The sequence below is a fragment of the Etheostoma cragini genome, chromosome 24 (genome assembly GCF_013103735.1).
Source record: "Etheostoma cragini isolate CJK2018 chromosome 24, CSU_Ecrag_1.0, whole genome shotgun sequence".
Taxonomy (NCBI): Eukaryota; Metazoa; Chordata; class Actinopteri; order Perciformes; family Percidae; genus Etheostoma; species Etheostoma cragini.
In genome coordinates this window covers 3763018-3777586 of record NC_048430.1, presented here as the reverse complement: position 1 = coordinate 3777586, position 14569 = coordinate 3763018, and the positions used below count along the sequence as shown (strand labels likewise).

Below are 14569 nucleotides of genomic sequence, written 5' to 3'. Positions count from 1 at the left end.
CTCTGCAGTTATTCTTGGTCTAAAACTAAATCAACACCAAACCAACTCGTTAGATCACTGAGATCTCAGGTTCTTCACCTTCTGCTGATCACTTATCACTATCTGCATTGGTGTGCCTTCAAATGAACTCCAAACCAACCAAAGCCCCCCAGCCCCCCTGGTTTCGACTTTAAGTCAGCTCTGACAGCTTGAAAGGATATTTCTTACACTGCCAACACATTTACATGGCGTCACAACCATTTCTAGTTGAATTAGCTTTAGTCTGTTTGCGTCCTCAGGTTTTGGCATACATTCTCAAGGTCTGTTCTTCATGAATCAATAAGCTCATGATAAAATGCAATCAGTCCCACCATAGCAAGTGCAATTAACAATTAATGATGTCAATTAAGCACAGTCTGGTGTGAGGTCTAATCAGCCAAAATAAGTGAAATCACCTTTGTGTGTGTGCAGGGCTTTACATTTAGCTGATAATACTTCTGTGGTGTAAGTGGGGATGAAAGTAGCATGGAGAAGGATGAAGAAAAATAATAAAGAAAGGAAAAACATGGAAGGAAAATTGCCACAAAAACCCCACTTACTTTTACTTTTGAAAAAAAAACACAAAAAAAACCCTGCACGAAGTGGGATTACTACTGATTCTGAAGGCCTTCTCCACCACTGTCAGACTCTATTTAGAGGTTGGACGTAATCTGTCCTCTCCACTTGTCCTCCCTGCTGTGATGACACTATCTTTAACTGCAGTATCTCCATTCAGCAGAATAAGCCATAAAGCTCCTGTTAACCTTGTGTTTAGGGTTCTTTTGCCAACATTTTTTTATATCATTGTTAGTGCTCCCCTAATTCTCTAATCTCCCATTATTAGTCTCCGTAAGATGACAGGCTGGTAGGGTTCGTTAATAAACTGAAACTCAGGACTTTTCCACAAAGCCCTTGTGGCACATTTTCTGCATATTTGTGGTCTTCTTATCTCGCTTTGTCCTCACAGTCCTTCACTGCCAGATTAAAACTGTCATCTTGTGCCTGTCTGCTTCTATTCGTTTCAGAACAAGATAATTGTTCTGATATTTTGAGGTGTGCAGGAGCTGCTGCTCCTTTTGTCTTGAACAGCACGTTCAAATGATCAACACGCAGAAAGTATTTGATCTTAAGGCTTTTTTATAATTTATTAGGATTAATATTGTATAGTGGAGAGACTGCAGCTGCAACCTTCACAAAAAAAGGTTGTTTTTTTATCACATACACAATATATTCATATATTAATTGTATAATACTACAAGTTTTTCCTTTCAATGCTGTTTGTCAAGAGCTTTTTTTGGCATTTTGAGCCTCATACTTTCAACAAAACATGAGAAAAGTTTCAATTTGGTTACTGGGAGTAGAGATGTGACACATTTTTTAATTCATGAAAAGCTACATAGTCATTTGTGGACAGCATTGTGATACACCTTACCATACACATGCCTCTGCAGGCTAGATTTCTCTGCATTCTTGAACTGTTTGGTGTAATTAATCATTAGTTCAAGGGTTAATGATCTCACTCTAATTGTCTCTTGCTCACACACAAACAAACACACACACATACACACACATACACCATTGACTCCTTGTCCCTGTCTTTCAGCCGCACAGCCACAGTCGTCATGACAACAGAGAGGCTAATCTCCAGTGGACAGAAAGATAGAGAGAAAGTGCAAGTGCTTGCATAGAAACGTGCTTCTGAGAACGAGAAGCAAGAGTGTGTGCCATGAAGATATGCAGTGCGTGCTTGCATAGTTCTGAGTTTGCGTGTGCGTTTAGGAAAAATAAATGAAGTGTGTGTGTGTGTGTGTGAAAGCACGCTTGTGAGAGGGTGGCTGAGCATGCACATGTTTGTGGTGTAGCCTGTGCGTGCATGTATTTCTACTTCCATTAAATGACATCACTGAATACATTTTTACAAGAGGGATCTCACAATCATTCATCATTCCTACAAAATCCTTATTTATTCCATCCTAAATGATTCTACTCCTTACATCTCCTAATTCCATCCCTTTTTCATGCTGTTTATCAGTCTTTTCTTTTCTTTCCTTACTACTAAGTAAATCATCTTTCCTTCTCTCTTCATCTCTTTTTTGTGGCTCCATCCCTCAAAAATGGCTTCCCTAAATCTTCCAGTCATCCTCTCTTCCTGTCAATCTTGTCATGCTTTGGAAGAGCTTCAGCCTGACTCATCTTTTCTCTTTCTCTTCACATCACTCCTTTCATCCCTCCTCTAATTCCTGAATCCATCCATCTTCTCTATCCACAACCTCTAAGCTTTCCAGCTCCCTCAGTCCCTACTCATTTCTCTCACACACACACACACACACCCACACACACACACACACACACACACACACACAGTGTCCATCCCAGTTTCCCACGTTCCTAAAGCGGGAGACACAGGGCGGTCAGCCCACTGTTGGGAATGATGGGGTGGGTGGATGAAGAGTGTGAGGGAGAAAGAGAAAGGTGGAAAGTGCAGAAAAATCGATGGGAATATGAAAAGAGGGGAATGGATAGAAGAAAGGATGATGATTGATGGAGTAATGGATGCCACACAGTGAGAATCTAATTTTTCCTTCCTCTAGGAAAAATGACTGATTTCTTTGGGGGGAAAAAATACCCGGTTCCTATAGGCTACAGAGTATTGCAAAACCCTTTTATTTGAATGCGCGTGCACGTGCGCATGCCAGCGTGCAGATGTGAATTCGGCGTTGAGGTTGTTATCCGGTAGAGGGCGGAGTAAGAGTATAAGAGAGAAAGTGAAGAGCGGGGAAGCTGGAGCTGCAGAGGGCTGGAGCTGCGGACAGGAGCGGATCTAGGCTGCAGCGGATGCCGGGTACCTGCACCCTGAGTTCGGTCGGCATGAAAGGCACGAGTTGGGGGTCCTCCGGTTGGCTTGTATTAGCACGAGTCGCGGTTTGAGAGACTAGTCTGGTGTCCGGTGCGCGTCCACACACACACAGACATCCACACTCTACGTCTTAAGAATAGCGGGAGATGCATTACGTCATAGCCTCCCGTTGCCCTAGATGACCGCGCGCGGGACGGGATGATGCAGGGCTGCTGGACTAGAACAGGAAAGGATTCCGCTGCTGCTCGCCAGTGCCCGGTGGCTGTGTCTCTGCTGGACGAGGAAGTAGGGGAGCCGCCGTCGCGCGGCCGCCGGTGCTGATGGCTCCTCTCGCCGTAAGCGGGAAAGAGACACAGCAGTCGCCGCGGCGCAAGAGGGAAGGGGACAGCAGGTATCTGGGAAGTGACGTGGTATCCGCGCCCCACGAGAAAGCACAACGGTGCGGTTGTCGTGCATTTCGCAGGAGGGCAGGAGCGGGAAGGGGAACATGGCCGCGCAGTCGGACGGCGGCAAAGCCGGTGTGGGGTACAGCGGCGGTTTCGCCCAGCTGTACGATGTTGACGGCGAGGAGCCGATGGACTCTGCCGCGATCCACATCTGTCAGTGCTGCCGCACCTCCGCTTGCTACTGGGGCTGCCGCTCAGCCTGCCTCGGCTCCCTGCTCGGCGGGGGCCAGCCTATCGGAGGGGTCGGCATCCGGGAGACTCACCTCCCGCCCCGGGAGCAGCTGTGGCTGGACTGCCTCTGGATCATCCTCGCCCTCCTCGTCTTCTTCTGGGACGTTGGCACGGACCTGTGCCTGGCGATGGACTACTATCAGAGACAGGACTACCTCTGGTTCGGCCTCACTCTCTTCTTCGTGCTGGTGCCGTCTGTGCTGGTCCAGATTCTGAGTTTCCGCTGGTTCGTGCAGGACTACACCGGTGGGGGGCTCGGAGAGGTGGAGGGGCTGACCAAGCGGGGCGCGGTGGCTCTGGGATGCCTTTATCCCGGCAGGGACCGCCTGCAGCTGGCCACCATCTGGCTGTGGCAGGCCACCATACACATCCTCCAGCTGGGACAAGTGTGGAGGTAGGGGGGGGGGGGGTACAAACAACAACACACACTTGATCTTAACCTGTCACCACACTCTATCTCCCAATGTAATTCACAGTGACTTTATTGGGATGAAAGTTTTAAATAACAATGTGGTCAAAGCATCAACATACAATTTATCAAAATATTCGGACAGTAGCCTACACAAAAGGTACAGCTACAACCGTGGGAAATTAGGCTCAATTAGTAATTAAAATAATTTCATTTATTCTTCCTCTTTTCACACAATGTGTTTCTTACACACACACTTAAAGTTGGTAGACTGGCTTGTCCACTCAATGTAGCTAGAAGAAAGCTAAGCCCGCTTCACACTGACAGGCAGAGGAAGAGTCAGAGAAAAAAAGGGAAAGGCCTCCCCAGCACTTCAGTTACTATCTGGGACTAACAGACATACATTAAGAGAGACAGTCAGGCAGTGAGAGGGACACAGAAAGACAGACAGAGAGACAGTGATCCCACTTTCGAAGAATGTAACTTTCACACTTCATAGCTCTGGTATTAAAACTAAAGAGAAAATATTAGACACATCCACAGCGTATTTATGGGACGACTGTGACGCTGTCCATGGTTCTGAAAGTATCTTCAGCACCATGGACAACGTCTCAGTCGGAGTCCTTTACTTTAGTTGAAGAACGAAGAAATCAGGGCTGTGAGTGCACATTTGTGTATGCACATGTGTGTGTGTGTGTGTGTGTGTGTGTGTGTGTGTGTGTGCTCATGTGTCAGTGTCAGCGTGTGTGTGACTAGTGGAAAAACAGTGTCATGGCCCTTCCCATGAGAGTCAGCATGCCTGGAGAGTACAAAGAGGAAAAGCATCTGTGTTTCTGGCAACACATCTCCCTTTCTATCTCACTCTCTCTCTCTCTCTCTCGCTCTCTCTCTCTCTCACACACACACACACACACACACACACACACACGCTTGGTCAAGGGTAGGTGCTAATTGTAGTGCTAAAAGCACTGCCGGGAAGAAACAGAAACACACATGGACCCTTTTGCTTCTATGCACACACATATACACACACACACACAAACAGACACACTGTGTATTGCAACTGCAGGCTCCTTGTGTGTGCTAGCTTGTCTCCAGCCTCCTAGCCCTCTATGCAAGGACAGTGTTCACTCTCATTCCCTCCCCCTCTTGCCAAGAAGACTCCTTAATGGTGTCCACTTGCTTCAGGCCGGGTGAACAGCAGGGAGAGTAGAGTGATGATTATGTGTGTGAGTGTGTTTACATTCTGCTGTGCTACTCAGCTTCTCTGCTTTGGTCTCTATATGGTTGTAGGGTTAAATCAACCCTTACAAACACATACTCACAGACACACACGTAGACTCTACCTCCATGCACCCCACCCAGTAATCACCCCCTCAGCCAGCAGAATGGACTCTACCACCTGCAGCCAACGGAGGTGCAGGAGAAGGAAGATGAAGAAGAGGAGGGGGTTGATGTTTGTAGCTGAGAAAATGGTATGGCCTGATTGAGATAGATTGCTTAGAGATGGAGAGGCTGTGGAGTGAAGTAGGGGTGGGGAAGGAGAAGGAGGAAGAAAAAAAGGTTGCACTTACACAATGTGTAAATGGGGGGAGGGGAGTAGAAAAGAGGAAAAGGAGAGAGGGAAAGGAAGGAATGGGAGTGAGAATGGTGGGGGTAGGGTGGAAGGTTGGAAGATCTTCTGAATGTGGTACAATACATAAGCGCTAAGTGGCTCAATGCTGAATGCAAGGGCTTCCTCCTACACATTTAAAAAAATCCAAACAAATTGTGCTGGCTATTTATCCTTCATTCTTCTTGAGTCAAGGACAAACAGCATTTTGCTGTTATTGTTGAAGCATTAACATATTTGAAGAATTGGATAGTAAGGCTAGGTTGGGATAAATGGGATGGCCCTTACAACAGAGTGTTCATCTAAACACAGGATGTCAGGGTGGATAACGTTCCCTTTTCAATTCAATAGCATACGGCACAGCAAAGCAAGCCCATGTGTGTTAGCTCTGCAAAAGAGATGGGAAAAAAAAACATTGCAGTGAAAATTCTAGAAATTGTCAGCATATGTCCACAACCAGGCAACCCTGTTAACAGTCAGTTTTCTAGAGGTTAAAACTTACTGTGTCATCAGACCACTTTCCTCTATCCTCACCGTGCCACTCCCATGAGTCCACGTGCCAGCTTAATCCCAGCATCTGCCCAGGATCTTAAGCCAGACCTGATGTGAACATAAAGTGGTGTGCATGCACATGTCGGCATGTTCCTATGGATGGTGCATAATTTATGTTTTGTGAATTAAGCTTGAATGTTTCAAACCAGATAGCTTTAATAGCCTGTCCTTGCAGTCATGCATAATGAGGGAACACATGCACACATGCCATGACACAGATGAACGTGTAATAGTAGCAATGCACTCACAGCGAAGCAGGAGGATTTCGTTAGAGTACATTTGCATACACGTGCATTTACACATAGACGCGCTGGCACACACACACACACACACACACACACACACACACAAACTCTTGAGTGCCCTTAGGTATTTTAATTGAAATCACTGCCTACGTTCCACCCACATGTACTGTAGTTTTGTACATCTAGAAATTCACTCAGTATGTATGGATCAGATTTTTGCCATGGAGAGGTTTTATCAACAATGAGACCAACCTAAATATGTTTTTTTTTACAAGTTCATGAGGGCTATAGGTCATGGTTTTTAATTGTGTTGCTCAGAGTGTTGCATTAACATGATATTTCTGATAGTTTAGGGTCAATTTATAATCATCTAGACATCTGTCATTGTACCGTGTGCATTAGGGCTACAACTATTGGCTGTTGCTATTATTAATTAATATATTGATTGTTTTCTTGAAAATAGTGAAAACTGCCCCTGGCTATAGCCAGTGGTTATAAATTATAGAGGTAAGATATTAAAAATGCTTTTTTTATTCAAAAAACATGCCAAACCAAAAGATATTCAGGTAATTATCATATATGATGACGAAAAGCAAATGTTGGAAAAATGACTGAAACGATTGATTATTAAAATAGTATCAATAGTAGCCAATTCATTATCTATCAATCGACTAATCAATAAATTAACTAATTGTTTCAAACCCATTTAGCATTGCTGTTTATCAGGTGAAGTTAATCTATCAGATTATTATTTTATCAAGGATTAATGAGAGTAGTAGAATCAGGGATTTTTTTAAAACAAAAGTTACAAGCAGAAAAAAAATAGAATTAGTGAGAAAGAAAATAAACCCAAAAACGGCACTGAGGATACAAACAAAAGAGGCTCAAAAAATGTATAGTGTTTTTGTTATTCAGCGCTCTTCCCTCGGACCCCCTGCAGGTACATCAGGACTCTGTACCTGGGCATCATGTCGCGTCGGCAGAAGGAGCACCAGCGCCGCTGGTACTGGGCCATGATGTTTGAGTACGCAGACGTCAACATGCTGCGGCTGCTGGAGACTTTCCTGGAGTCTGCACCTCAGCTGGTCCTGCAGCTCTGCATCATGATCCAGGAGAACCGAGCCGAGACGCTGCAGTGTAGGTGGAGCACGGACTACACTGGAGGGACTGACTTCAGTTCTTCAGACTAACAACAGCTACACGCCACATTAACAAACATGACACCATGGTTTCATGTAGTCCACAAAGCACATACAAATCCACAGCTGCACACACAGTAATTAACAATTTGCACACATCATGCTCAGTAATTTGTGGCTGCAAAATGGTCCTGCTTTTAGATTTTCACAGTGTTTTCATGTTCAGGAAGTCCTAGAAAGAAAGCACAATCACAGGTGTCAGGGGGGATGTGCTAGCCAAACTCCATCAGCCTCCTCTTCCTTATTCATCCATGAAATGTATCATCTAGGTGGCCACCCACTGGTGTTATTCATCTCTATCACGCTGGAGTTACTATTCTAATGCAAATATGTGACTAGTACAGTGCAGGGGGTGGATGTGCACCTCAGCTGGGACATTAAAAATAACTTCATATTTCAGACTCATTCGATTAGGCGTCAGTACTAAATGTTTCTGTCGTGTCACACATGACTTCTTACTTAAGGATGTACTTACATGATTACACAAAACGCCCCCATTGACTCATAATAATCTTGTGCCCATTTACTTTTTGTTTCACAAACCTTGAAAACGTATTTCTACTTTCACTCAGAAAAGAAAAATGCATCATCATCCACCTCTGTTCTTTTCGCCTCCTGTTACTCTCCTCTGACTCTCTCCGTAGGCATCTCCTCCCTGGGGTCCCTCCTGTCTCTGGCCTGGGTTCTGGCCTCCTACCACAAACTCCTGCGAGATTCTCGTGACGACCAGCGTAGCATGAGCTATCGCGGGGCGCTGCTGCACCTCTTCTGGCGCCTCTTCACCATCTCGTCCCGCGTCCTCTCGCTTGCCCTCTTTGCCTCCCTCTTCCACATCTACTTTGGCATCTTTGTAGTAGTTCACTGGTGTGCCATGGCCTTCTGGGTGGTGCACGGAGGCACAGACTTCTGTATGTCCAAGTGGGAGGAGGTGCTCTTCAACATGGTAGTTGGCATTGTCTACATCTTCTGCTGGTTTAATGTGAAGGAGGGCCGGACGCGGTACAGAATGGTGACGTACTACATCGTGGTGTTGGCCGAGAACACCATCCTCACTGGACTGTGGTGAGTTACTCCGATGAGCTACATTGGCATTTTCTTACATCTTGTAATGCATCCTGGATACATCCTGGATGCAAGTTATGTCATGTTTTATCAAAATCAATGCTATTGATCACGATTTACATCTGTCTGTGGGTTTTGCGCATATTTAACCAATGAAAAGTATTAAAATGAGCTCCTGACTAAATCTCGTAACTCCACTGGATCCCCAATTTGTCATAACTCCACTCCACCTCCATCTTGTATCAAGTGCCATACACAGCAGAGTTGAAGGTAAACAGTGAATGGGTAAATAGCCTTTTTCTTTAACAATTTCATACAACGTTTCCGCCCGACAGAAAACACACACTTAAGAGCACATGCACACACACTCACATTAAACTGAACCCCATTCTGCAGGTACGCCTACAGGGATCCAGTGTTGACCGACTCCTACGCTGTCCCAGCGCTGTGCGGCGTCTACCTGACGTTCATCGGCGGCGTCCTGATCATGCTGTTGTACTACGGCTTCCTCCACCCTGCCAGCGCCCACCTCCAGCCGAGCCCAGCCTCGTCCTGCTGCGCCCAGCTGCTCTGGGGTCTCCCCCTCCCCCCGTCAGCCCCGCCCACCGCCCCACCCACCCCCGCCCACATGGCCAAGTCGCAGACGGAAGAGGATGTGGCCGAGACGTGTCTTCCCGTCTTCCAGGTGAGATCGGCCCCCATCACCTCCAAGCCAGAGGGCCCACTGATAAAAATCGACATGCCCAGGAAGCGTTATCCAGCATGGGACGCCCACTACGTAGACAGGCGCCTGCGGAGGACTATAAACATCCTGCAGTACATAACGCCGGCCGCAGTGGGCATCCGCTACCGTGATGGACCCCTACTGTATGAACTGTTGCAGTATGAGTCCTCACTCTGACACACACACACACACACACCAACATCAATGCAACTAAGCACATACGCACCGTAATAAAGTCATGTATGAATACATGTCTTTTTTACATGGATGTTCAGATTAAGAGAAGATTTAGAAACACATTCGCACACCATACAATGTCGCACTTGATGTAAGCACACAGACTTAAAAGCAATCTGTCACACTTTAATGCGTGCACACACACACACACTCACACCCACACCCACACACATTCCTTGCGGGCACCTGTGAGTCCCATGGCCATGACTCAACAAGCTGCTTCAGCGCGAGTCCATCTCTTTCTCTCCTCTAGCTTTCCAACTCCTCTGATCACTCGTCATCTGCTCTCATTGATTAAATATCACACGTTTGCTCTCCGTTGTGAAGAAAAAAACTAAATATTGAAAAATGAGCGCAGTTTTACTTCGGAGTCTTTGACCACCGCATGCCGTTTATGTTGCGTCGCTCACACTTTCACGGGTTTCAGTAGAATAAAAAGAAGTGACACAAAGAAAGAACAAACGTCACTTTTAATAAAAGGAGTTCGTGAACGTGTTGTCGTTAGTCTTGTCCAAAGGTAGTGTATATATTTTCTATGTACAGAAAGGATGTTTTTTATGTACCGTTGCGTTGTTGTCGACTGGGGACAAAGCAGTTGGACACATCGGTTTTGGGGGTTGGTCGACAAGGTTACCAGGGAGAGTAGCAGAGCCTGATGGGAAAGATGGAGACACAGAGGATATGGCATTTAATTAATTTAACTTAAAGTTTGCGCTACAGGAATAGTTTTACATTTTTGGGAATACAAAACTTTGTATTCTTGCCAGAGTTAGATGAGAAGATCTTTCTCTCTCTACACTAAGTATGGAGCTAGAGCCAGGAGCAGATTAGCTTAGCTAAGATGCTAGCCTCTCTACGTTCAAAGTTAAAGAAAGGAGAGACTGGTATCAATCTTCTCATCTAACTCTCAGCCAGAAAGCCAATAAGCATATTTCAAACTATTTTTCCAAGCATGCCAACAATTAAGCATACACTGTGTTAGGTGTCAGCTGCAACATTAAGTCTGAAAGTGAGAACATGAGAAGGTGTAACAGCTCAAAATAAGACCCAATAGCTCCGGAATGGCTGCCAATATACGACTAAAAGATTACTGTGCCAAAATGACTATGCATTGGAAGAATTAGTTTCCTGTTTGCTGAAATATACTCCAAAACAAAACTAGCATCAGTTATACATTACAAATCTACAGGCCGTATGCTAAAAAGAAATGTCGTAGTCCCTTTCTCTCACTCAACACCTTGTATGCTTAGCTGTTAGCATGAAGCTAGAAGTGAAGATTTACTGAGGACAGGTGGAGGATTTTAATGCTACAGTTCTTAATGCTAAACATGTATACTAGTCAATGTGCCATTATCTTTCCATCTCCAAAATAGTGAAGTCTAAGAGAAGAATCCAAAACACAGTGGCACCATCATCTTCTAGATAAAGGCCCATGTTAGTGGAATAAGTGTCTGCTGTATGGTTATATCATAAATATCAGCGAACACAGGAAGGTTAGTAATGTGTATGCCATTTAGGGTTCCAACAGTTCATCTCCATCATGTTCTCTTATGCTGAGGGTTAGATTATCTTTAATCATTCCGTCGGATTTGCCTTGATAGGCAATGACATAAATGAAAAACTGAAAGAGCCAATGCATTTTGCAATCATTTTTATCTCAGTCTACTGCTACATTTTCCTGTGAGTGATTTCTAAATCATGTTGATCCCACACTAACAGGGTGCTGCCACTGAAGCTGATATAAAACAGTTTTGGACTTTAATCGTCACAACCCTCTCGATAACTTGACTCTTCTTGTAACAAGTCCCGAACCGACTCCTCCAAATCCACCCACGGCTGAGCTGTGATGTATGGCTCATTATTTATTTATTTTGGGTTTGTTTATCCCTTTAAACCAAGCTGTTAAATTGGCAGGCGACAACAAATTAGGCGAGATATCAGTCATGGGCCTGTCGACAGGAACATTGCTCCTGAAATCACACGCCATCAGGGGGCCACCTAACACCGTGTTGCGAGTGTTTGCGAGGTAGTGAAAGTGTTTTTGCCGTCCAACCTTTTCTCCGGTCCCATGTCAACGATGCAGCAGGCAAAAACCCAGCCATTAGACATTTCTGATGGTGCAGTTACAAATGACAAACACAAACACACACATGCTTCTTATTATAGCTGCTGTCCAAGGGGATCGAGCAGGTGACCGAGAAAGATATTGCATGTGTTAAAAAGGGGTACGTCAACATTTTGGGGGGCAATTTTGGTCTCTGATTTTTTTCTCATTGAAACAAAGGTTGAAAGCAAGCTTGTTTTCAATGAGTACAATTGGCCATCAAATGAGCAGATCCATCAGCGCTTGAAAGCAAATGGCAAGAAACAACAAAGCAACTTTGATGGTCTGCTGGGAATGAATGGAAAAGGACCAGTATATAAACTGAAAGGCTGATGAGGGAAGTGGAACAGGTGTGTAGATGGTTGAGGCAGTCAGGGGATGGGGAAAGGAGGGATGAAGAGGCCTGAGAGTTGTTTTCTATCATTATCAATATATTGAATCCTTTTATAGACCATTGGTTGTCGTTTTAGCTTGTGATCCCCTAAAAGAGTACTACACCAAATTAGCTTTACATTCTTTTAACATTGTCGGACTCACAATAGACAGTTAAAAAACTAAAATCTAAATCGATGCAGCAAAACCAGACGTATTGTCTATTTTTATTCCTTCCTTATCAAACCCACAATGCAACTTGACCACCAACAGTTTGGTCAGAGAATTAATTGTGTTGTAGCTAACAGTGGCTAATTGCCTCAAGCTGAGTTGAGGAGCGGGCTACAGAGCGGTACCCCCCACCCCCAGATTATTGTTATTTTCAAACTTGTAGTCCTCAGCCCCAAATGACACCGACTGAATTTATCAGGTGTACTCCCCAAGACCTTTAAATACACTTAGATCGTAAAATCATGAGAGGTCCCATTTAAAACAAAGAATAATGAATCCATTGATCAAAAAATTATCAACGGATTAATAAATCATGAAAATATTCATTATTAAAACATTTTTCAGCCGAATGTGGCTGGTGAAAAAGGAGACTACAACACCAAAAATGTTGACGTATCTCTTAAAGTTTAACCAACGTGAACAAAGATTAAGCTTACATTACTTTTCCGTGGTGCTAGGCGATTAAACAAAAAGAACATCTGTTCCTTTGCTGCAAGCTAGTTTCAGTAGGTGAACAGAAGCAGCAGCATCGGTGTTCATATGGTGCAACGCGCTCAAGCTACGGAGTCAATTGGTTGCTAATCCTACTTCATATGGTGCAAATATGAAACACACATGTACTTATGGTGCAATAAGGGCAGATTGTCTCTTTAAATTCTATGGTGCAACTTGAGTACTGCCTTCAGTTGCCGGCCAAGGCTGTGCCAAATGCTCCGTCCATATGGACAACTGCTCTTCCTGTCCTGCAGAAGCTATGCAAGTCTCCAACGCAAGGAGATGTGCTTAGTGAACATGCTCTCACACACACACACACACACACATGGTTTTCCTCCACAACAGGGAGATATGCTTAGTACACACAGTAGAAAAGTAGTCTAACAATATGGGATGTGTCCCTACCTCACTGCTTGAACACACACTCACACACACACACACACACTCACACACTAATGTCCAATAATCCCTTACCCCTTTATAATTTGGGAACAATATTCATATGGTGCTATTGAGTAATGCTGGATGGATTTTGTATTGTCATGGTGACAGTGGTATAAAGAATTTAGCCAAATATGTTTCACGTTCAGATTGATTGAATCGTGTCATTCAATCATGGTGGGTTTCCTCAAGTAGAGAGTGGACATAAAAACAGCAACACCTTCAGTCTCTGAGAGTGACACATAAAAGCAACAATGCCTTATCCGCTCGACAGAACTGGAGGTGGACTATTATTTATTTGTTTAGATATCCAAGTCATGGTTAAAGATAAACTTTTTTTGGTCCACTCTGATGTGGATGGGAACATTCACTGTACATTAAGCATGGCTTAGAGCGTGTCAGAGCACAGAAATGGAAGGTGAACAGGATACTGTGTTAGCACAAAAAAACAAATATGTGACATTTAGAGAATACAGTCAAACATTTTCTGTTCTGATCGTGCTTGTGAATTTTTTGCATGAATGTTTTAGATCTGATGGCACACATGCTAAGGATAATAAGTGGTTAGTGCAGAGTCTTAAAACGTGGAGTCACAGCTTCATATGTGCTTCTGGGTCGTTAAAGGGAGTGTTATGTTGAGCTCCAGAGCAGCTGTCCCCATTAGCTTCTCCCTAGTACTGACCCAAACCATGACCATTTTGCACCTAGAGATCAAGCCAACAAGAGATCAGGTTTAAGACAAATCAGGTCTTACACAACCCAAAAAATACAGTTCCTTCTTTATGTGGAAGTATTCACGTGTGGCAGTCAGACTCGGCTGTAGCCTCATATTCCAACTGCAGGTATTCCACTTACCATCTCCATTTAGTTTTTTAATTCAGACTACACTACATATTTGGATCCACACTCTACAGTTGAGTCTGCATGCTACAAATGTCTTACTTCACCCAAAAAACCCACAGCCTTAGCCAGGCCCACTCTGTTAGACAAATCCAGTCAGTATTATTGTATGGCTACACATTCACAGCTATGCAAGGTTACAGACAGAAAGGTTCTGGGCTTGGATAACCTTTAGAAAAAGAAAATACCACATCACTGTTCTAATGTGTTGCTTCTTCTTATGTCATTGCCTTTTTTTCTGTGTTTGCAAACAAGAGGTGAAGAAAGCCCAAACCGCAGTGTTAATGTAAAACAATGCTAACTTTTTTCAAACCATTTGTTTAATAATTTATTAGTCTTGCATGTCATTTCTATGGACTTAATTTACATTTTCTCTATCATGTTTCTCTGTTGGTTCAAATCTGGCGGGGTGGGGGGGGGGGGGGGGGGGGGGG

The 14569-nt window shown here is 44.3% G+C and overlaps 1 protein-coding gene across 2 annotated transcripts; it reads left to right on the top strand.

Moving 5' to 3' along the window:
* The first annotated feature begins 2680 nt into the window (after nt 1–2680).
* LOC117939222 (XK-related protein 6) lies at nt 2681–12829 on the top strand. 2 transcript variants are annotated; one of them, XR_004655548.1, is made up of 5 exons: nt 2681–3946; nt 7311–7507; nt 8214–8631; nt 9028–11089; nt 12818–12829. XR_004655548.1 is itself a non-coding variant. In XM_034864328.1 (4 exons), the coding sequence occupies exons 1-4, from the start codon at nt 3363–3365 to the stop codon at nt 9530–9532; spliced, it is 1704 nt and encodes a 567-aa protein (XP_034720219.1). In that variant the 5' UTR covers nt 2681–3362; the 3' UTR covers nt 9533–12304. The 2 variants fall into 2 exon arrangements, 1 of the variants encoding a protein (XP_034720219.1); XM_034864328.1 differs by lacking the exon at nt 12818–12829 and having other exon boundaries at nt 9028–12304.
* The last annotated feature ends 1740 nt before the right edge of the window (nt 12830–14569 follow it).

Excerpts from the sequence above, each read along its gene's own strand:
- LOC117939222 (XM_034864328.1), top strand. The coding sequence starts at position 3,363 with ATGGCCGCGCAGTCGGACGGCGGCAAAGCCGGTGTGGGGTACAGCGGC. Across the intron at positions 3,947-7,310 it reads CAGCTGGGACAAGTGTGGAG|GTACATCAGGACTCTGTACC; the intron begins GTAGGGGGGGGG and ends GACCCCCTGCAG. Across the intron at positions 8,632-9,027 it reads ACCATCCTCACTGGACTGTG|GTACGCCTACAGGGATCCAG; the intron begins GTGAGTTACTCC and ends CCCATTCTGCAG.